At 44.7% G+C, this 24,403-nt stretch overlaps 1 protein-coding gene across 2 annotated transcripts; it reads right to left on the bottom strand.

The window, feature by feature from the left end:
* Window positions 1-23,989, bottom strand: LOC135565439 (uncharacterized). Of its 2 annotated transcripts, none has more exons than XM_065012484.1 (6): window positions 23,856-23,989; window positions 18,600-19,847; window positions 12,559-12,634; window positions 7,994-8,072; window positions 2,890-3,058; window positions 1-1,526 (listed from the first exon to the last, which is right to left on the bottom strand). In XM_065012484.1, exons 2-6 carry the CDS (start codon window positions 19,272-19,274, stop codon window positions 747-749), a joined length of 1,779 nt encoding a protein of 592 aa, XP_064868556.1. In that variant the 5' UTR covers window positions 19,275-19,847; window positions 23,856-23,989; the 3' UTR covers window positions 1-746. The 2 variants fall into 2 exon arrangements, with proteins under 2 accessions (XP_064868556.1, XP_064868557.1); XM_065012485.1 differs by lacking the exon at window positions 23,856-23,989 and adding an exon at window positions 23,610-23,845.
* Window positions 23,990-24,403: the final 414 nt, after the last annotated feature.

Genomic DNA, 24,403 nt, shown 5'->3' with positions numbered 1-24,403 from the left:
CATGTCTCTGTGTCTTACTGCAGGTCTATAATATGTCTCCTCCATGTCTCTGTGTCTTACTGCAGGTCTATAATATGTCTCCTCCATGTCTCTGTGTCTTACTGCAGGTCTATAATATGTCTCCTCTCCTCCATGTCTCTGTGTCTTACTGCAGGTCTATAATATGTCTCCTCCATGTCTCAGTGTCTTACTACAGGTCTATAATATGTCTCCTCCATGTCTCAGTGTCTTACTGCAGGTCTATAATATGTCTCCTCCATGTCTCAGTGTCTTACTGCAGGTCTATAATATGTCTCCTCCATGTCTCTGTGTCTTACTGCAGGTCTATAATATGTCTCCTCCATGTCTCAGTGTCTTACTGCAGGTCTATAATATGTCTCCTCCATGTCTCTGTGTCTTACTGCAGGTCTATAATATGTCTCCTCTCCTCCATGTCTCTGTGTCTTACTGCAGGTCTATAATATGTCTCATCTCCTCCATGTCTCTGTGTCTTACTGCAGGTCTATAATATGTCGTCTCAGTGTCTTACTGCAGATAAACAAACCGTAGTTGGATCACATGATGGATCACATGATGGATCACATGACACACAGCTCTTAAAGAGACAGCGTCCTGCTCAGACACCGACCTTTGCCCCCTGCTGTATTGGAGAGCCTGTTGTGGAAAGATACAGCTCTGTCTCTCCCGGGTCAACTCTGTGCCCAGATCAGTCCTTATCTCCTCCATGGACCATGTCTGAGTAGCTGTTACGAACGGCTGCTCTCCCCACCACCTCCCGGACTCTGACCTCCCATGTTTCTGGGTGAGATGATGCTCTCCCCACCACCTCCCGGACTCTGACCTCCCATGTTTCTGGGTGAGATGATGCTCTCCCCACCACCTCCCGGACTCTGACCTCCCATGTTTCTGGGTGAGATGATGCTCTCCCCACCACCTCCCGGACTCTGACCTCCCATGTTTCTGGGTGAGATGATGCTCTCCCCACCACCTCCCGGACTCTGACCTCCCATGTTTCTGGGTGAGATGATGCTCTCCCCACCACCTCCCGGACTCTGACCTCCCATGTTTCTGGGTGAGATGATGCTCTCCTTGGACTGGAGCAGCCTCTCCAGGCAGGGCGAGCTGATCTTCCCCGACGGAGGCCCTCGTCGGTGGGCTCGGGGTCTGACTCTGTAAGGGTGGGTCTGGAGGTGGGGGTCCACAGTGCTCCCCTGGGGGTCAGTGCTGGAGGAGACCGCGTCGTCTTGGGTCTGTTCCTGGTCGTCGGCTGGACGGTTGGATCCCAGGGAGCAGGCGGTGGAGGGTCTGACCAGGCCCGGTGGCTCTTGCTGGGCTGTCTCTGTCTCTGTGTTGGAGGAGCAGATGGGGGCGGTGTGGAGACGTTTGAGATGAGTGGCAGAGGAGTAGGGGAAGGAGCCGGGTAGGGGTCCATCGGAGGCTCGCAGGGCTGGGTGGTGGTCACCCTCTGAGGGGGAGACGACGGGAGGAGAGGCTGGAGGTGGTGGCTGGGCTGGGGCCTGGTACTGCTGTGGAGAGTCAGAACGGAATAGGTTCGGTTTGTAATCCCTTTGTTCACCATGAAGAACTGACTACAAAGAATAGTAGAATATCCTTCTTCCTTAAGAGACATTATGCCATCCTGACTGAGTAGAACTCGGCCTCCTGCTTTCTAATGGGATTCTAGACTCCAGAGTGTTATCTGGTGATGACATCATAACTTCAATTGTCTAACATCTTCCGAGGGGGAGAGAACAGAACACAGTCGGTCTGGAACCTTGTTTTTCCTCCTCTCCTACTTCTTAACCTCCTCCTCTCCTCCTCCCTCTACTCCTCCTCCCTTCTCTTCTCCTCCCTTCCCCTCTCCTCCTCCCTCCTCTCCTCCCTTCCCCTCTCCTCCCTGCTCTCCTCCTCCTCCTCTACTCCTCCTCCCTTCTCTTCTCCTCCCTTCTCTCCTCCCTTCCCCTCTCCTCCTCCCTCCTCCCTCTACTCCTCCTCCCTTCTCTTCTCCTCCCTTCTCTCCTCCCTTCCCCTCTCCTCCCTGCTCTCCTCCTCCCTTCACTCCTCCTCCCTTTTCTCCTCCTCCCTCTACTCCTCCTCCCTTTTCTCCTCCTCCCTCTACTCCTCCTCCCTTCTCTCCTCCTCTTCCAGACCTCTACCTGTCCTCTAAGACATTCCTCTGTTGTTCTCAGTCCATTGTCTTATGTAAAATAACACCTCTATAATTCCTCTCCTGAAGAGATAGATTGTAAAACCTGCTCTGTCCTCTTCCTGCTATTCTCAGGATAATGGATATGATGGGCTCCCTCCCTCCCTCCCTCCCTCCCTCCCTCCCTCCCCCTCCCTCCCTCAACTCCTACCTGTAGGGTTGCATTCCAAACTGCACTGAAAGTGGCTGCTCTCCTATCTTCCTACTAGCATAGCTACCACATACAATGTAGCAGTGTTCTGGACATGCATTCTAAATGGAATGGTAGTGTTGGAACAGAACCAGTATCTCATCTACGATGTAGCAGTGTTCTGGACATGCATTCTAAATGGAATGGTAGTGTTGGAACAGAACCAGTATCTCATCTACGATGTAGCAGTGTTCTGGACATGCATTCTAAATGGAATGGTAGTGTTGGAACAGAACCAGTATCTCATCTACGATGTAGCAGTGTTCTGGACATTCTAAATGGAATGGTAGTGTTGGAACAGAACCAGTATCTCATCTACGATGTAGCAGTGTTCTGGACATGCATTCTAAATGGAATGGTAGTGTTGGAACAGAACCAGTATCTCATCTACGATGTAGCAGGGTTTTGGACATGCATTCTACCATTCTAAGTGGTATGCTGGTGTCAATATTGGAACAGTCTTTCATCAAACCTCACTGTTAAAGACCTTTACCTTAGCTAGAGTGTGTCTCTTAGCTGGAGTGTGGTGCTCTTCCTGGCTGTCAGTGTGCTGGTCTGGGCCTGGGTCTGGGCCTGGGTCTGGGCCTGGACGGGCTCTGACTTGAGGAAACCAGCTATGGAGCATCGCTTCTATCTTCAGGATCACACTGATGTAGCGCTCACTACAAACAGAACACAGAACATACCAAGATTTAGAACACAGAAAATACTATAGAACACAGAACAGAGAAAATAACTGAGTTTAGAACACAGAACACATAATAGAACAGGGTTTAGAACACAGCACACATACTAGAACAGGGTTTAGAACACAGAACACATAACAGAATAGGGTTTAGAACACAGAACACATAATAGAACAGGGTTTAGAACACAGAACAGATAACAGAACAGGGTTTAGAACACAGAACACATAATAGACCAGGGTTTAGAACACAGAACAGATAGCAGAACAGGGTTTAGAACACAGAACAGATAACAGAACAGGGTTTAGAACACAGAACAGATAACAGAACAGGGTTTAGAACACAGAACAGATAATAGAACAGAGTTTAGAACACAGAACAGATAACAGAACAGGGTTTAGAACACAGAACACATAATAGAACAGGGTTTAGAACACAGAACAGATAACAGAACAGGGTTTAGAACACAGAACAGATAATAGAACAGAGTTTAGAACACAGAACAGATAACAGAACAGGGTTTAGAACACAGAACGCATAATAGGTTCTAGTACACTACTATAGGCCAGAGGCCTATTCCCTATATTGGGCACTACTTTTGTCCAGGGTGCCATTTGGGAGGCAAACGGAGCGAGAGTTGGTGATGACATATATGTCAGTGAATAAACAGGTTCAGCATGTTGTCATGTCTGTGTCCGTTCCAAACCTCCACTGATCTCATCTGTACATTCTGCCTCTGACCTGGGCATGTTTACCTCTACAGGAGAAATGTGACGTGATGCTGTGTGCTGCCTGCTTGTTGCTTGCTGCCTGCTTGTTGCCTGCTTGCTGCCTGCTTGTTGCCTGCTTGCTACCTGCTTGTTGCCTTCTTGCTGCCTGCTTGTTGCCTGCTTGCTGCCTGCTTGCTGCCTGCTTGAGTGTCTGAGCAGCTATGCTGCTGTACAGTCAGTCACACACGCTGCATGATCCTGTCCACACGTGGCAGCGTGCGAGGGAGGGAGGGAGGGAAGGGAGGGAGGGAGGGAGGGAGGGAGGGGGGAGGGAGGGAGGGAGGGCCCCTGTTCCTTCCATTCACCGCTATAAATAGTAAGTAAGCCCCGAGGCCATTCGACTGCCTATCTATCGCCCCGTAGTGGCCTCGCTCAGTGTGTGTGTGTGTGTGTGTGTGTGTGTGTGTGTGTGTGTGTGTGTGTGTGTGTGTGTGTGTGTGTGTGTGTGTGTGTGTGTGTGTGTGTGTGCTCTGCTGCTTTAAGTAGCCAGTGGGATTTAACACTGTTTCACCAACACCTCCTCCCCCCTCTCTATCTCTTTCGTCTTGCCTATTCATCCTTCTCCTCTTCTCCTCCTCATCTGCCTCCACTTCCCTCCTCCTCCTCTCCTCTGCCTCCCCTTTCCTCCTCTCCTCTTCCTCCTCCTCCTCTCATCTGCCTCCCCTTCCCCCCTCCTCCTCCTCTCATCTGCCTCCACTTCCCTCCTCCTCCACTCCTCTGCCTCCCCTTTCCTCCTCTCCTCTTCCTCCTCCTCCTCCTCCTCTCATCTGCCTCCCCTTCCCCCTCCTCCTCCTCTCCTCTGCCTCCCGTTTCCTCCTCCTCTCCTCTCCTCTGCCTCCCGTTTCCTCCTCCTCTCCTCTCCTCTGCCTCCCCTTCCCCCTCCTCCTCCTCTCCTCTGCCTCCCGTTTCCTCCTCCTCTCCTCTCCTCCTCCTCCTCCTCCTCTCATCTGCCTTCCCCCTCCTCCTCCTCTCCTCTGCCTCCCGTTTCCTCCTCCTCTCCTCTCCTCTGCCTCCCCTTCCCTCCTCCTCCTCCTCTCCCCTTCCCCCCTCCTCTCCTCTGCCTCCCGTTTCCTCCTCCTCTCCTCTCCTCTGCCTCCCATTTCCTCCTCCTCTCCTCTCCTCCTCCTCTCCTCTGCCTCCCATTTCCTCCTCCTCTCCTCTCCTCCTCTCTGTAGTGGGTTCAGATTATTCTGGGTTCCATAATGAGAGGTCACCTGCTGTGAGCTGCTCTACATGTGGTCTGATTCCTCCTCACACACATACAGATTACACCCCTACCCACATAATAGTGGGTTAAAGTCCCGTTATCATACAGATTACACCCCTACCCACATAATAGTGGGTTAAGGTCCCGTTATCATACAGATTACACCCCTGCCCACATAATAGTGGGTTAAGGTCCCGTTATCATACAGATTACACCCCTACCCACATAACAGTGGGTTAAAGTCCCGTTATCATACAGATTACACCCCTGCCCACATAATAGTGGGTTAAGGTCCCGTTATCATACAGATTACACCCCTACCCACATAACAGTGGGTTAAAGTCCCGTTAGCCTCATGTGTGTTTATAGTGACTCCACCACAGGTACCAGCCAGCTGACTAAAACCGAGACATGTCTGTAGCTGGTCCCTCTGGGTATCTAGATCACCCTGACCACTGTTCTTCTGCCTCGCTCTCTCTTTGGCCTTTTAGTCTGGGTATCTAGATCACCCTGACCACTGTTCTTCTGCCTCGCTCTCTCTTTGGCCTTTTAGTCTGGGTATCTAGATCACCCTGACCACTGTTCTTCTGGTTCTGCCTCGCTCTCTCTTTGGCCTTTTAGTCTGGGTATCTAGATCACCCTGACCACTGTTCTTCTGGTTCTGCCTCGCTCTCTCTTTGGTCTTTTAGTCTGGGTATCTAGATCACCCTGACCACTGTTCTTCTGCCTCGCTCTCTCTTTGGCCTTTTAGTCTGGGTATCTAGATCACCCTGACCACTGTTCTTCTGCCTCGCTCTCTCTTTGGTCTTTTAGTCTGGGTATCTAGATCACCCTGACCACTGTTCTTCTGCCTCGCTCTCTCTTTGGCCTTTTAGTCTGGGTATCTAGATCACCCTGACCACTGTTCTTCTGCCTCGCTCTCTCTTTGGTCTTTTAGTCTGGGTATCTAGATCACCCTGACCACTGTTCTTCTGCTTCACTCTCTCTTTGGCCTTTTAGTCTGGGTATCTAGATCACCCTGACCACTGTTCTTCTGGTTCTGCCTCGCTCTCTCTTTGGCCTTTTAGTCTGGGTATCTAGATCACCCTGACCACTGTTCTTCTGCCTCGCTCTCTCTTTGGCCTTTTAGTCTGGGTATCTAGATCACCCTGACCACTGTTCTTCTGCTTCACTCTCTCTTTGGCCTTTTAGTCTGGGTATCTAGATCACCATGACCACTGCTCTTCTGGTTCTGCCTCGCTCTCTCTTTGGCCTTTTAGTCTGGGTATCTAGATCACCCTGACCACTGTTCTTCTGGTTCTGCCTCGCTCTCTCTTTGGTCTTTTAGTCTGGGTATCTAGATCACCCTGACCACTGTTCTTCTGCCTCGCTCTCTCTTTGGCCTTTTAGTCTGGGTATCTAGATCACCCTGACCACTGTTCTTCTGCCTCGCTCTCTCTTTGGTCTTTTAGTCTGGGTATCTAGATCACCCTGACCACTGTTCTTCTGCCTCGCTCTCTCTTTGGCCTTTTAGTCTGGGTATCTAGATCACCCTGACCACTGTTCTTCTGCTTCGCTCTCTCTTTGGTCTTTTAGTCTGGGTATCTAGATCACCCTGACCACTGTTCTTCTGCTTCGCTCTCTCTTTGGCCTTTTAGTCTGGGTATCTAGATCACCCTGACCACTGTTCTTCTGCCTCGCTCTCTCTTTGGCCTTTTAGTCAGGGTATCTAGATCACCCTGACCACTGTTCTTCTGCCTCGCTCTTTCTTTGGCCTTTTAGTCTGGGTATCTAGATCACCCTGACCACTGTTCTTCTGCCTCTCTCTCTCTTTGGTCTTTTAGTCTGGGTATCTAGATCACCCTGACCACTGTTCTTCTGCTTCGCTCTCTCTTTGGTCTTTTAGTCTGGGTATCTAGATCACCCTGACCACTGTTCTTCTGCTCGCTCTCTCTTTGGTCTTTTAGTCTGGGTATCTAGATCACCCTGACCACTGTTCTTCTGCCTCGCTCTCTCTTTGGCCTTTTAGTCTGGGTATCTAGATCACCCTGACCACTGTTCTTCTGCCTCGCTCTCTCTTTGGTCTTTTAGTCTGGGTATCTAGATCACCCTGACCACTGTTCTTCTGCCTCGCTCTCTCTTTGGCCTTTTAGTCAGGGTATCTAGATCACCCTGACCACTGTTCTTCTGCCTCGCTCTTTCTTTGGCCTTTTAGTCTGGGTATCTAGATCACCCTGACCACTGTTCTTCTGCCTCTCTCTCTCTTTGGTCTTTTAGTCTGGGTATCTAGATCACCCTGACCACTGTTCTTCTGCTTCGCTCTCTCTTTGGTCTTTTAGTCTGGGTATCTAGATCACCCTGACCACTGTTCTTCTGCTTCGCTCTCTCTTTGGTCTTTTAGTCTGGGTATCTAGATCACCCTGACCACTGTTCTTCTGCTTCGCTCTCTCTTTGGTCTTTTAGTCTGGGTATCTAGATCACCCTGACCACTGTTCTTCTGCCTCTGCCTCGCTCTCTCTTTGGCCTTTTAGTCTGGGTATCTACATTTCCCTGGACACTGTGACAGGAACTACTGTAGGGAGGGAGAGGAGAACAGACAGGAACTACTGTAGGGAGGGAGAGGAGAACAGACAGGAACTACTGTAGGGAGAGAGAGGAGAACAGACAGGAACTACTGTAGGGAGAGGAGAACAGACAGGAACTACTGCAGGGAGAGGAGAGGAGAACAGACAGTAGGACAGAACTAATGGAGTCTGGCTGTAAACTCCGGGCTCTAGTTGTTGTTCCATGTGGTGTGGTGAGAGTTGGGGACAGAGACAGAGAGAGGAGGAGAGAGGAGGAGAGAGACGGAGAGGGGAGGAGAGAGACGGAGAGGGGAGGAGAGAGGAGGAAAGAGGAGGAGAGGGGAGGAGAGAGGAGGAGAGGGGAGGAGAGAGGAGGAGAGGGGATATTTACCTCATGTTTGGGTTCTGGAGGACTCCCATTATTCTCTGGATCCGGTCCATAGCAACGCTCTCCTGGAAACGGCTAAGACCTGGAAGACAGACGGACAGACGGACAGACAGGGAAAAGTTATCATGAGCAAGGCCACAAGAGAGAGAATATGAGTTTGAAAGAACTGCTGGTTTTGTCAGTTACCTATTTAGAAGTAAAGCTGTAAGGAAATGAGACAGACAGTGAGTCTGTTCCAACTCCGTTCTTATAGACTTGCTGATTTGCTAAGCGACCTATTTAAAATGTCATTCCTTGGTTCAAAAAAGAGGTTGAGAAACCCTGGTGTCACTCTGACTCCGCCTCCTCATCTGATCCTCTAAACCCCTGGCACTCTGACTCCGCCTCCTCATCTGATCCACTAAACCCCTGGCACACTGACTCCGCCTCCTCATCTGATCCACTAAATCCCTGGCACTCTGACTCCGCCTCCTCATCTGATCCACTAAATCCCTGGCACTCTGACTCCGCCTCCTCATCTGATCCACTAAACCCCTGGAACTCTGACTCCGCCTCCTCATCTGATCCACTAAACCCCTGGCACTCTGACTCCGCCTCCTCATCTGATCCACTAAATCCCTGGCACTCTGACTCCGCCTCCTCATCTGATCCACTAAACCCCTGGCACTCTGACTCCGCCTCCTCATCTGATCCACTAAATCCCTGGCACTCTGACTCCGCCTCCTCATCTGATCCACTAAATCCCTGGCACTCTGACTCCGCCTCCTCATCTGATCCACTAAATCCCTGGCACTCTGACTCCGCCTCCTCATCTGATCCACTAAATCCCTGGCACTCTGACTCCGCCTCCTCATCTGATCCACTAAATCCCTGGCACTCTGTAGCTCTACATTATCTACCTAACCTGGTCCACACAGCACTACAACAGGTACTCTGTATCTACCTAACCTGGTCCACACAGCACTACAACAGGTACTCTGTATCTACCTAACCTGGTCCACACAGCACTACAACAGGCTCTACAATATCTACCTAACCTGGCCCACACAGCACTACAACAGGCTCTACAATATCTACCTAACCTGGTCCACACAGCACTACAACAGGCTCTACAATATCTACCTAACCTGGTCCACACAGCACTACAACAGGTACTCTGTATCTACCTAACCTGGTCCACACAGCACTACAACAGGCTCTACAATATCTACCTAACCTGGTCCACACAGCACTACAACAGGTACTACAATATCTACCTAACCTGGTCCACACAGCACTACAACAGGTACTCTGTAGCTACCTAACCTGGCCCACACAGCACTACAACAGGCTCTACAATATCTACCTAACCTGGTCCACACAGCACTACAACAGGTACTCTGTATCTACCTAACCTGGTCCACACAGCACTACAACAGGTACTCTGTATCTACCTAACCTGGTCCACACAGCACTACAACAGGCTCTACAATATCTACCTAACCTGGTCCACACAGCACTACAACAGGTACTCTGTATCTACCTAACCTGGTCCACACAGCACTACAACAGGTACTCTACAATATCTACCTAACCTGGTCCACACAGCACTACAACAGGTACTACAATATCTACCTAACCTGGTCCACACAGCACTACAACAGGTACTCAATATCTACCTAACCTGGTCCACACAGCACTACAACAGGCTCTACAATATCTACCTAACCTGGTCCACACAGCACTACAACAGTCCACACAGTACAACACTCTGTATCTACCTAACCTGGTCCACACAGCACTACAACAGGTACTCTGTATCTACCTAACCTGGTCCACACAGCACTACAACAGGCTCTACAATATCTACCTAACCTGGTCCACACAGCACTACAACAGGTACTCTGTATCTACCTAACCTGGTCCACACAGCACTACAACAGGCTCTACAATATCTATCTAACCTGGTCCACACAGCACTACAACAGGCTCTACATTATCTACCTAACCTGGTCCACACAGCACTACAACAGGTACTCTGTATCTACCTAACCTGGTCCACACAGCACTACAACAGGCTCTACAATATCTACCTAACCTGGTCCACACAGCACTACAACAGACTCTACAATATCTACCTAACCTGGTCCACACAGCACTACAACAGGTACTCTGTATCTACCTAACCTGGTCCACACAGCACTACAACAGGCTCTACAATATCTACCTAACCTGGTCCACACAGCACTCTAGACTCTACAATATCTACCTGGCCCACACAGCACACAACACACAGCATCTACCTAACCTGGTCCACACAGCACTACAACAGGCTCTACAATATCTACCTAACCTGGTCCACACAGCACTACAACAGGTACTCTGTATCTACCTAACCTGGTCCACACAGCACTACAACAGACTCTACAATATCTACCTAACCTGGTCCACACAGCACTACAATAGACTCTACAATATCTACCTAACCTGGTCCACACAGCACTACAACAGGTACTCTGTATCTACCTAACCTGGTCCACACAGCACTACAACAGGCTCTACAATATCTACCTAACCTGGTCCACACAGCACTACAATAGACTCTACAATATCTACCTATCCTGGCCCACACAGCACTACAACAGGTACTCTGTATCTACCTAACCTGGTCCACACAGCACTACAACAGGCTCTACAATATCTACCTAACCTGGTCCACACAGCACTACAACAGGTACTCTGTATCTACCTAACCTGGTCCACACAGCACTACAACAGGTACTCTGTATCTACCTAACCTGGTCCACACAGCACTACAACAGGCACTCTGTATCTACCTAACCTGGCCCACACAGCACTACAACAGACTCTACAATATCTACCTAACCTGGTCCACACAGCACTACAACAGGTACTCTGTATCTACCTAACCTGGTCCACACAGCACTACAACAGGCTCTACAATATCTACCTAACCTGGTCCACACAGCACTACAACAGACTCTACAATATCTACCTAACCTGGTCCACACAGCACTACAACAGGTACTCTGTATCTACCTAACCTGGTCCACACAGCACTACAACAGGCTCTACAATATCTACCTAACCTGGTCCACACAGCACTACAACAGACTCTACAATATCTACCTAACCTGGTCCACACAGCACTACAACAGACTCTACAATATCTACCTAACCTGGTCCACACAGCACTACAACAGGCTCTACAATATCTACCTAACCTGGTCCACACAGCACTACAACAGACTCTACAATATCTACCTAACCTGGTCCACACAGCACTACAACAGGTACTCTGAAGCCACTGGGTACAGCATATCTGGGTAATAGTGGGTGGTAACAGTCTTCCTGTGTTTGATCAAGCCTTGTATCTCTCTCTCTCTCTAACTCTCTACCTCTCTACCTCTCTACCTCTCTCTCTCTCTCTCTCTACCTCTCTCTCTCTCTCTCTCTCTACCTCTCTCTCTCTCTCTAACTCTCTCTCTCTCTCTCTCTACCTCTCTCTCTCTCTCTCTCTCTCTCTCTCTCTCTCTCTCTCTCTCTCTACTTCTCTATCTCTCTCTCTCTACTCAATTCAAGGGGCTTTATTGGCATAAAAATGAACAGTAAACATTATACATACAAGAGTTTCAAAAGAATGAAGACATTACAAATGTCATATTATGTCTTTATACAGTGTTGTAATGAGGTGCAAATAGTTAAAGTACAAAAGGGAAAATAAATAAACATAAATATGGGTTGTATTTACAATGGTGTTTGTTCTTCACTGGTTGCCCTTTTCTCGCGGCAACAGGTCACACATCTTGCTGCTGTGATGTCACACTGTGGAATTTCACCCAGTAGATATGGGAGTTTATCAAAATTGGGTTTGTTTTCAAATTCTTTGTGGATCTGTGTAATCTGAGGGAAATATGTCTCTCTAATATGGTCATACATTGGGCAGGAGGTTAGGAAGTGCAGCTCAGTTTCCACCTCATTTTGTGGGCAGTGAGCACATAGCCTGTCTTCTCTTGAGAGCCATGTCTGCCTACGGCGGCCTTTCTCAATAGCAATGCTATGCTCACTGAGTCTGTACATAGTCAAAGCTTTCCTTATAGTGAAAGAAACAACGTATGAATAACACACGAGGGCATGACACCAAGATGTTTTCCGTTCAGTTGATCTGCGGCAGCAGCCTAGTCAGCATGACTGATAAGCCTACGCCTATCTATAGTAGTGATCTGTAGTGACGCACCACACACACTCACGCACACACACTCACAAACACACACACGCACACACACACACACGCGCGCACACACACACACACACTCTCACGCACGCACACACACACACTCTCACGCACGCACACACACACACACACACACTCTCACGCACGCACACACACACACACACACATACACACTCTCACGCACGCACGCACACACACACTCTCACGCACGCACACACACACACACACACACACACACACACACACACACACACACACACACACATACCATTCAGAAAAGCTCTCTGTGTGCGGGGTTAAATGAGTTCTTGGAGAGATTAGACAACTCACTCACGTTCTGAGTACCTCCCAGAGCGCAGGCCTCTCAGGATGGAAGACAGGGGATGGAGGTAACGCTGGAGCTCCATACACTGAGGACAACACAGGGATCTTTTGGTTATCACTACGGCAACAGCTTCCAGGAACAACACAATATTTAGTTATGACAGTTATTCAGAAAATAAGGTAATGGAATTAAACAACAACATAAACAGTGATGGGTTAGCATTAGCAACTAGTATTCCGTAGCTATATAACATGAATACTGGGGGGTTAGCATTAGCAACTAGTATGCTCTAGCTATATAACATGAATACTGGGGGTTAGCATTAGCAACTAGTATGCTCTAGCTATATAACATGAATACTGGGGGGTTAGCATTAGCAACTAGTATGCTCTAGCTATATAACATGAATACTGGGGGGTTAGCATTAGCAACTAGTATTCCGTAGCTATATAACATGAATACTGGGGGTTAGCATTAGCAACTAGTATGCTCTTGCTATATAGCATGAATACTGGGGGGTTAGCATTAGCAACTAGTATTATCTAGCTATATAACATGAATACTGGGGGGTTAGCAACTAGTATTCTCTAGCTATATAACATGAATACTGGGGGGTTAGCATTAGCAACTAGTATTATCTAGCTATATAACATGAATACTGGGGGGTTAGCAACTAGTATTATCTAGCTATATAACATGAATACTGGGGGGTTAGCAACTAGTATTCTCTAGCTATATAACATGAATACTGGGGGGTTAGCAACTAGTATTCTCTAGCTATATAACATGAATACTGGGGGGGGTTAGCATATAACATGAATACATTTAGTATGCTCTAGCTATATAACATGAATACTGGGGGGTTAGCATTAGCAACTAGTATATATAACATGAATACTGGGGGTTAGCATTAGCAACTAGTATTATCTAGCTATATAACATGAATACTGGGGGTTAGCAACTAGTATTCTCTAGCTATATAACATGAATACTGGGGGGTTAGTATCTAGCAACATGAATAGTATTCTCTAGCTATATAACATGAATACTGGGGGGTTAGCAACTAGTATTCTCTAGCTATATAACATGAATACTGGGGGGTTAGCAACTAGTATTCTCTAGCTATATAACATGAATACTGGGGGGTTAGCAACTAGTATTCTCTAGCTATATAACATGAATACTGGGGGTTAGCAACTAGTATTCTCTAGCTATATAACATGAATACTGGGGGGTTAGCATTAGCAACTAGTATTCTCTAGCTATATAAAATGAATAATGGGGGGTTAGCATTAGCAACTAGTATTCTCTAGCTATATAACATGAATACTGGGGGGTTAGCAACTAGTATTCTCTAGCTATATAACATGAATACTGGGGATTAGCAACTAGTATTCTCTAGCTATATAACATGAATACTGGGGGTTAGCATTAGCAACTAGTATTCTCTAGCTATATAACATGAATACTGGGGGTTAGCATTAGCAACTAGTATTATCTAGCTATAAAACATGAATACTGGGGGGTTAGCAACTAGTATTCTCTAGCTATATAACATGAATACTGGGGATTAGCAACTAGTATTCTCTAGCTATATAACATGAATACTGGGGGGTTAGCAACTAGTATTCTCTAGCTATATAACATGAATACTGGGGGGTTAGCAACTAGTATTCTCTAGCTATATAACATGAATACTGGGGGTTAGCAACTAGTATTCTCTAGCTATATAACATGAATACTGGGGGGTTAGCATTAGCAACTAGTATTCTCTAGCTATATAACATGAATACTGGGGGTTAGCATTAGCAACTAGTATTCTCTAGCTATATAACATGAATACTGGGGGGTTAGCAACTAGTATTCTTTAGCTATATAACATGAATACTGGGGGGTTAGCATTAGCAACTAGTATTCTCTAGCTATATAACATGAATACTGGGGGGTTAGCAACTAGTATTCTCTAGCTATATAACATGAATACTGGGGGGTTAGCATTAGCAACTAGTATTCTCTAGCTATATAACATGAATACTGGGGGGTTAGCAACTAGTATTCTTTAGCTATATAACATGAATACTGGGGGGTTAGCATTAGCAACTAGTATTCCGTAGCTATATAACATGAATACTGGGGGGTTAGCATTAGCAACTAGTATTCTCTAGCTATATAACATGAATACTGGGGATTAGCAACTAGTATTCTCTAGCTATATAACATGAATACTGGGGATTAGCAACTAGTATTCTCTAGCTATATAACATGAATACTGGGGATTAGCAACTAGTATTCTCTAGCTATATAACATGAATACTGGGGGGGTTAGCAACTAGTATTCTCTAGCTATATAACATGAATACTGGGGGGTTAGCAACTAGTATTCTCTAGCTATATAACATGAATACTGGGGGGTTAGCAACTAGTATTCTCTAGCTATATAACATGAATACTGGGAGGTAACTAGCAACTAGTATTCTCTAGCTATATAACATGAATACTGGGGGTTAGCATTAGCAACTAGTATTCTCTAGCTATATAACATGAATACTGGGGGGTTAGCAACTAGTATTCTTTAGCTATATAACATGAATACTGGGGGGTTAGCATTAGCAACTAGTATTCTCTAGCTATATAACATGAATACTGGGGGGTTAGCAACTAGTATTCTCTAGCTATATAACATGAATACTGGGGGGTTAGCAACTAGTATTCTCTAGCTATATAACATGAATACTGGGGGGTTAGCATTAGCAACTAGTATTCTCTAGCTATATAACATGAATACTGGGGGGTTAGCATTAGCAACTAGTATTCTCTAGCTATATAACATGAATACTGGGGGGTTAGCAACTAGTATTCTTTAGCTATATAACATGAATACTGGGGGGTTAGCATTAGCAACTAGTATTCTCTAGCTATATAACATGAATACTGGGGGGTTAGCAACTAGTATTCTCTAGCTATATAACATGAATACTGGGGGGTTAGCATTAGCAACTAGTATTCTCTAGCTATATAACATGAATACTGGGGGGTTAGCAACTAGTATTCTCTAGCTATATAACATGAATACTGGGGGGTTAGCATTAGCAACTAGTATTCCGTAGCTATATAACATGAATACTGGGGGTTAGCAACTAGTATTCTCTAGCTATATAACATGAATACTGGGGATTAGCAACTAGTATTCTCTAGCTATATAACATGAATACTGGGGATTAGCAACTAGTATTCTCTAGCTATATAACATGAATACTGGGGATTAGCAACTAGTATTCTCTAGCTATATAACATGAATACTGGGGGGGTTAGCAACTAGTATTCTCTAGCTATATAACATGAATACTGGGGGGTTAGCAACTAGTATTCTCTAGCTATATAACATGAATACTGGGGGTTAGCAACTAGTATTTAGCATACTAGTATTAGCAACTCTAGCTATATAACATGAATACTGGGGGGTTAGCAACTAGTATTCTTTAGCTATATAACATGAATACTGGGGGGTTAGCATTAGCAACTAGTATTCTCTAGCTATATAACATGAATACTGGGGGGTTAGCAACTAGTATTCTCTAGCTATATAACATGAATACTGGGGGTTAGCAACTAGTATTCTCTAGCTATATAACATGAATACTGGGGGGTTAGCAACTAGTATTCTCTAGCTATATAACATGAATACTGGGGGGTTAGCAACTAGTATTCTCTAGCTATATAACATGAATACTGGGGGATTAGCATTAGCAACTAGTATTCTCTAGCTATATAACATGAATACTGGGGGGTTAGCATTAGCAACTAGTATTCTCTAGCTATATAACATGAATACTGGGGGATTAGCAACTAGTATTCTCTAGCTATATAACATGAATACTGGGGGATTAGCATTAGCAACTAGTATTCTCTAGCTATATAACATGAATACTGGGAGGTTAGCATTAGCAACTAGTATTCTCTAGCTATATAACATGAATACTGGGGGGGTTAGCATTAGCAACTAGTATTCTCTAGCTATATAACATGAATACTGGGGGGTTAGCAACTAGTATTCTCTAGCTATATAACATGAATACTGGGGGGTTAGCATTAGCAACTAGTATTCTCTAGCTATATAACATGAATACTGGGGGGTTAGCAACTAGTATTCTCTAGCTATATAACATGAATACTGGGGGGTTAGCAACTAGTATTCTCTAGCTATATAACATGAATACTGGGGGGTTAGCAACAAGTATTCTCTAGCTATATAACATGAATACTGGGGGGTTAGCAACTAGTATTCTCTAGCTATATAACATGAATACTGGGGGGTTAGCAACTAGTATTCTCTAGCTATATAACATGAATACTGGGGGGTTAGCATTAGCAACTAGTATTCTCTAGCTATATAACATGAATACTGGGGGGTTAGCAACTAGTATTCTCTAGCTATATAACATGAATACTGGGGGATTAGCATTAGCAACTAGTATTCTCTAGCTATATAACATGAATACTGGGGATTAGCATTAGCAACTAGTATTATCTAGCTATATAACATGAATACTGGGGGTGGGCATTAGCAACTAGTATTCTCTAGCTATATAACATGAATACTGGGGGTTAGCAACTAGCATTAGAGCCAAACCTTAATTATAGCCATATCTTCTGATTAAAACAACTAGCATTATAGCCATATCTTCTGATTAAAACAACTAGTATTATAGCCATATCTTCTGATTAAAACAACTAGCATTATAGCCATATCTTCTGATTAAAACAACTAGTATTATTTAGCCATATCTTCTGATTAAAACAACTAGCATTATAGTCATATCTTCTGATTAAAACAACTAGCATTATAGCCATATCTTCTGATTAAAACAACTAGTATTATAGCCATATCTTCTGATTAAAACAACTAGTATTATAGCCATATCCTCTGATTAAAACAACTAGTATTATAGCCATATCTTCTGATTAAAACAACTAGCATTATAGCCATATCTTCTGATTAAAACAACTAGCATTATAGCCATATCTTCTGATTAAAACAACTAGCATTATAGCGATATCTTCTGATTAAAACAACTAGCATTATAGCCATATCTTCTGATTAAAACAACTAGTATTATAGCCATATCTTCTGATTACAACAACTAGCATTATAGCCATATCTTCTGATTAAAACAACTAGTATTATAGCCATATCTTCTGATTAAAACAACTAGTATTATAGCCATATCTTCTGATTAAAACAACTAGTATTATTTAGCCATATCTTCTGATTAAAACAACTAGCATTATAGCCATATCTTCTGATTAAAACAACTAGTATTATAGCCATATATTCTGATTAAAACAACTAGTATTATTTAGCCATATCTTCTGATTAAAACAACTACCATTATAGCCATATCTTCTGATTAAAACAATTAGTATTGTAGCCATATCTTCTGATTAAAACAACTAGCATTATAGCCATATCTTCTGATTAAAACAACTAGCATTATAGCCATATCTTCTGATTAAAACAACTAGTATTATAGCCATATCTTCTGATTAAAACAACTAGTATTATAGCCATATCTTCTGATTAAAACAACTAGCATTATTTAGCCATATCTTCTGATTAAAACAACTAGCATTATAGCCATATCTTCTGATTAAAACAACTAGTATTATAGCCATATCTTCTGATTAAAACAACTAGCATTATTTAGCCATATCTTCTGATTAAAACAACTAGTATTATTTAGCCATTCCTTCTTCTATAAATGACTCATTTTATTGCCATAAATTCTACTTAAAGCTACACATTATCACCCTATTCCATTCATAGTGCTCTTTGTTTTGTTTTGAGCGCCCATAGTAGTGTACTAGTGCACTACACCCTTACTAGTGCACTACTTTTGACCAGGACTGATAGGGTGGTAGTGCACTGTCCAGGGAATTGGGTGGCATTCGGGCTGTGTGACCCATGTCTTATAACGGGTGTTATAAGCCGAGCAACCCTCTAGAATGACATATAGAATTTATAGTATCTACTGTATGTGGTGACCCTTTACCTTCTGGGCAAACAGCTGATCCTTCTCAGGCTCCCCAGGTTCCGTTGTGTCTCTGTTCCTACAGCCTTGGTCTCCAGGATGCCGTCCATGGCTGTGTGCCCTCTTCCTGCCCTGCCCAGGCTTCCCAGTGCCACTCTGTCTGCTGTTTCTATCCCAGGCTTGAGAGGAGGCCGTCGGGCTCCACGACAGTCTCTGCTGCTGCTGACCGTACACAGTAGGACTACATCCCTGGGTCTCACTGGGGCAGCGGCCCCCCCAGTAGGTGGCTGGAGGAGGGGTGCCACCACAACTACAATCTCTGTCCCTGCTCAGTCGAGGGTCAGCATCGTTGGAATTATCACTGTCCCCGTCCCTACTGAGGCCAGAGTCGCCAAAATCTCCTGTGTCACTGCTCAGCCTATGGGGGTCCTCGTGGTTGGAATTCCTGTTTAGCCTCGAGATCCCGTCCTTAGAAGAACCACAGTCAGTGTTACTGGGAGAGTCCCTTAATGATGACGATGATGAGGGTGGAGGTAAGGAGGATGAAGGTGCCGTCCTGACTGTGTGTCCGTCGGGGCTCAGTCCCACGCCGCTGTCGTTGTCATTATCCTCACTGTCACTGGCCAGGTAGTCTATTGAGTAATCAGAGTCCGACGCAGACATCCTCCAACTGATAGCAGGGCTACGGGCTCTCATCCACTAGAGAGCATCACACACCTCCAACAGACAGCAGGGCTACGGGCTCTCATCCACTAGAGAGCATTACACACCTCCAACAGGGTTACGGGCTCTCATCCACTAGAGCATTACACACCTCCAACGGGGTTACGGGCTCTCATCCACTAGAGCATTACACACCTCCAACGGGGTTATGGGCTCTCATCCACTAGAGAGCATCACACATCCTGCAACGGATAGCAGGGCGACGGGCTCTCATCCACTAGAGAGCAGGGCTACGGGCTCTCATCCACTAGAGAGCATCACACATCCTCCAACGGATAGCAGGGCTACGGGCTCTCATCCACTAGAGAGCAGGGCTACGGGCTCTCATCCACTAGAGAGCATCACACACCTCCAACAGACAGCAGGGCTACGGGTTCTCATCCACTAGAGAGCAGGGCTACGGGCTCTCATCCACTAGAGAGCATCACACATCCTCCAACGGATAGCAGGGCTACGGGCTCTCATCCACTAGAGAGCAGGGCTACGGGCTCTCATCCACTAGAGAGCAGGGCGACGGGCTCTCATCCACTAGAGAGCGTCACACCCCTGCAACACAATATACAGTCCATTATCACACACCTGCAACACAATATACAGTCCATTATCACACACCTGCAACACAATATACAGTACATTATCACACACCTGCAACACAATATACAGTACATTATCACACACCTGCAACACAATATACAGTTCATTATCACACACCTGCAACACAATATACAGTTCATTATCACACACCTGCAACACAATATACAGTACATTATCACACACCTGCAACACAATATACAGTACAATATATCACACACCTGCAACACAATATACAGTACAATATTATCACACACCTGCAACACAATATACAGTACAATATTATCACACACCTGCAACACAATATACAGTACAATATTATCACACACCTGCAACACAATATACAGTACATTATCATGCACCTGCAACACAATATACAGTACAATATTATCACACACCTGCAACACAATGTACATTACATTATCATGCACCTGCAGCACAATGTACAGTACCTGCTAAATTGTCTCCGCCAACAAGAGGGGTGTGAACCATTTGTGGGGTGGGGGGGTCTGTCTAGATAAATCAATCAATGTCAGATTTAGGTTTTCATTGTATCTCCTTTTGGTATTCGGTAATACTTAGGCAGGTGACATTTGATCTAAATTGAGGTGAGTGCTAATGATCATCTTTAGTCCAGTGTGTTCCTTTATTAGCTGATCTGAACATTTTACTGACATGTTTATACCAGGGGATTTTGCACTTCAACCTGTTCCAACTCACGATCAAAAAGCCTGTGATGTGTCTGATAATCAATCGATGTGATTTTGTTTCATTGAATCTCTGCCTGTATATTTGGGTAATAGATCTCTGACTGGTCAAGTGGAAGTGGTAGCTCATGTATTCGTTTGCTCATCGATCACTGATCAGAAACATTCAGCATGCACTAATGTAGCCTAAATCAAGAGTATTATTGATCTATTGACTCGTAGTAGCCGTATATAGAGCCGAGGCTATTTTCCTATCTTCCCAACACACTGAAACCCAAAATCCCGACTCCTGTCTCGCATGTTAATTCCTAACTTTATTCTGTTATCTACAGGTTGCATTATCAAAGCACGTCTCGCTTAAGCAGGTCAAAATAGCCCTATAACATTTAACCCCGTCTCGCTTTAAGCATGTCAAAATAGCCCTATAACATTTAACCCACGTCTCGCTTTAAGCAGGTCAAAATAGCCCTATAACATTTCGTCTTTAAGCATGTCAAAATAGCCCTATAACATTTAACCCACGTCTCGCTTTAAGCAGGTCAAAATAGCCCTATAACATTTAACCCACGTCTCGCTTTAAGCAGGTCAAAATAGCCCTATAACATTTAACCCACGTCTCGCTTTAAGCAGGTCAAAATAGCCCTATAACATTTAACCCACGTCTCGCTTTAAGCAGGTCAAAATAGCCCTATAACATTTAACCCACGTCTCGCTTTAAGCAGGTCAAAATAGCCCTATAACATTTAACCCACGTCTCTGCGCTGTACGCATTTGCTTGGTGCCCATATGACAGCTTCGGGTATAGAATATGTGATCAACAAACAGTATGAGAGTAGCTGTCTGGTAGATGTGGATGTATGAATTGTTTGTTACATAGTTGGGCCCCGTTAAGATGCGTTGATATTATTGTTTTCTCTCTTTTCACCTCATCCTGTAGGCCTCTGTTTAACCATCAACTCCGTTTCGCCAAATAGGAGCTATTCTGTAACTCCTTAGAGGTTATCTAGCAAGTTTAGCAACTTTGGTCATTTGACTTATGTTTGATTGCCATTAGAAGGTTTGTATGATTCGATAACGGTATAGCAAACCCGGGGTGCGCTCTGCGACAGCCTTAAGGCCTACTGCTGAAATGACTCGAATTTATTAAGGAACTTGTTAACGTTCGGGGAATTTATTATTGAACTTGTTAACGTTCGGGGAATTTATTAATGAACTTGTTAACGTTCGGGGAATTTATTAATGAACTTGTTAACGTTCGGGGAATTTATTAATGAACTTGTTAACGTTCGGGGAATTTATTAATGAACTTGTTAACGTTCGGGGAATTTATTAATGAACTTGTTAACGTTCGGGGAATGTATTAATGAACCTGTTAACGTTCGGGGAATTTATTAAGGAACTTGTTAACGTTCGGGGAATTTATTAAGGAACTTGTTAACGTTCGGGGAATTTATTAAGGAACTTGTAAATACCAGTTAAATACCAGTTTCACTTGCTGTGAAATCTTTACATAGTGGCGCAGTCAAACTGGCAATGTGGCGCAGCAACAATCTCATTTTGGGAGAAACACCTGGCATAGTGACCACATCTTGGTTTTAAGCACTTCCGATTTTATTTATTTTTGCGGTATTTCCCGGGTCTCTCGGGATAAATATAAATTATTCCCTGTATAGAAACTTGGTAGATTTTCGGAAAAAATCTTAATCCCTAATTGTCAATGATGAATCTCAATTGAAAGTGCATTTTAGTCCAAGACTTAGGTTTCCTCTGGCTCTCGGGAAACCGGTCCTGTGAATCATATAGGAAACCACCAGCTTCCACGTATTTAACACGCGTTATGCCATTCAATTAAAGGTTAGGTTAGGTACCCAGTACACAAACTAGGCTAGTTATATGACTTTATGGGACACAAGCTTTCCAAATCATTACACAGGGCATTTTATTATATAATTAGAGCAGGTTATTAGGTAATATGTTTGCTGTTCTCTCTCTCTGTCTCTCTCTCTCTCTGCGATAACAAAAACACACGCATGTCCTTCTAGAATTTGTTCCTACATTTCTCCTAAAACCTACATTTCAGAGCCAGATACATTCAGGATCCATGTCCTTGGAGGAACCAACTCTAACAGACTGATACATATATTACACCACTGTGGTTAGAATGGTTTTCAGACAAAGCCTATGGGAATTATACTGGTGCCTGATAACAGTATACTAGCCGGAGCATTTTGAACAAATTCATCTCTATAAAAAAGCACGTGTTATAAAATTGTTATGAAGGCGTAATTATTTTTGTAAATGCTAGTGTATAATGTGTTGAGGCCTCACCGGAAGTTGAGTCCTTTTCATTTTAAATGATTATACACATGGCTAAGGTGAAATGCCTTCACTGTGTAACACAGATACGTATCGACTTGTCCCATACGCTGCAATGTTACAATTTAATAAACAATGGGAGTTATGCTTGAATATCAAGATAAAACAATGCCTGGGCTACTGCTAGTACTGATCCATCGATCTCAACTCAATACATTGAAACAATGGGATATAGTCTTTACATACAGCGTGGCCTGTCTGTACAAAGTGTATCTACGAAGTGTATCCGAACAGGATCACTGTCTAACATTACGTAATAAAGAGAAGCCGAACACGGCCGACACACAGGAGCTTGTTTTTTTAACTTCCCAATTCACATGTACGTTAAGCACCGGACACGGACAAGACACACACAACTTAAACCTCTTAATTACATTCCAATTCTATTTGTCATTTGTATTTAGAGCAGTTTAAATGATTTAGACTTAATAAGCGGTATAGTCTATTACACATTAATAGACAAAGACAACCCGGTTTGATCTAACTTGCCAAGATAAAATAGTCATTGCTACAAAAAGCTCATTGCTACAATGTAACCAGCATGAATGAAACAATTGTAGCCACCCAACCCGATACTATGTATCAATTCCTCTGACCACAACCCTGATCGCGTCACCCGAAATAACATTCTTACCTCGTACATTTGTTCCAGAACCTCTCCAATACGATACGTGAGAAACTATTGTACAATGAAAGCTTGTTATGGCCCAAAGCAAATGGATCAAACATAACACTACTACGTTATCATACAAACTGTTGTACTGGGCTGTATAACACGTGCGCTTTCTTACAGATCAGTCCCAGCCTCGTCGCTTATGTCAGCGCCAGTGCGCTCATACATCTGCCACGACAGAAACGGTCTCATAGCGTACTTACTTACCAGAAGAAGAAGTGACTATAGTGGCTTCCCCTTCGTCTCCTATGAGCGGTGACTTCAGGACACTCCGCTCATGGCTGGGCTCCCCCCCCAGGTCGTTGTAGGGATGCGGTGAATGTCGTGATGTAGTAGCGTACACCCCGTGCAGCCTCTCCTACGGCAACGTGTCTGAGAGGGCGGGTATAAACAAACTGGGCTCTCCGATTTGTGCTTCTCGGTACAATATCTGACAAATAGACATTGCGATAGAGGCCCGACGTCAGGCGATAGGCGAGAACAGCTTACATATTTACATCAAATGGAAATCATCAAAGCACGTGGTCACGCGGAACAGTTTCGTGGTAGTAAGAAAATAACAGAATGAACTTAGAGCTGACTCCAGAACGGTCCACAGATGGGGGGGTGGTCACTTAGAGCTGACTCCAGAACGGTCCACAGATGGGTAGGTGGTCACTTAGAGCTGACTCCAGAACGGTCCACAGTGGGGGGTTCACTTAGAGCTGACTCCAGAACGGTCCACAGATGGGAGGGGGGTTCACTTAGAGCTGACT

The sequence above is a fragment of the Oncorhynchus nerka genome, linkage group LG27, assembly GCF_034236695.1.
Source record: "Oncorhynchus nerka isolate Pitt River linkage group LG27, Oner_Uvic_2.0, whole genome shotgun sequence".
In the NCBI taxonomy this organism is placed as follows: domain Eukaryota; kingdom Metazoa; phylum Chordata; class Actinopteri; order Salmoniformes; family Salmonidae; genus Oncorhynchus; species Oncorhynchus nerka.
The sequence above is the reverse complement of the archived record's forward strand: the minus strand, read 5'-3'. Positions and strand labels throughout refer to the sequence as shown.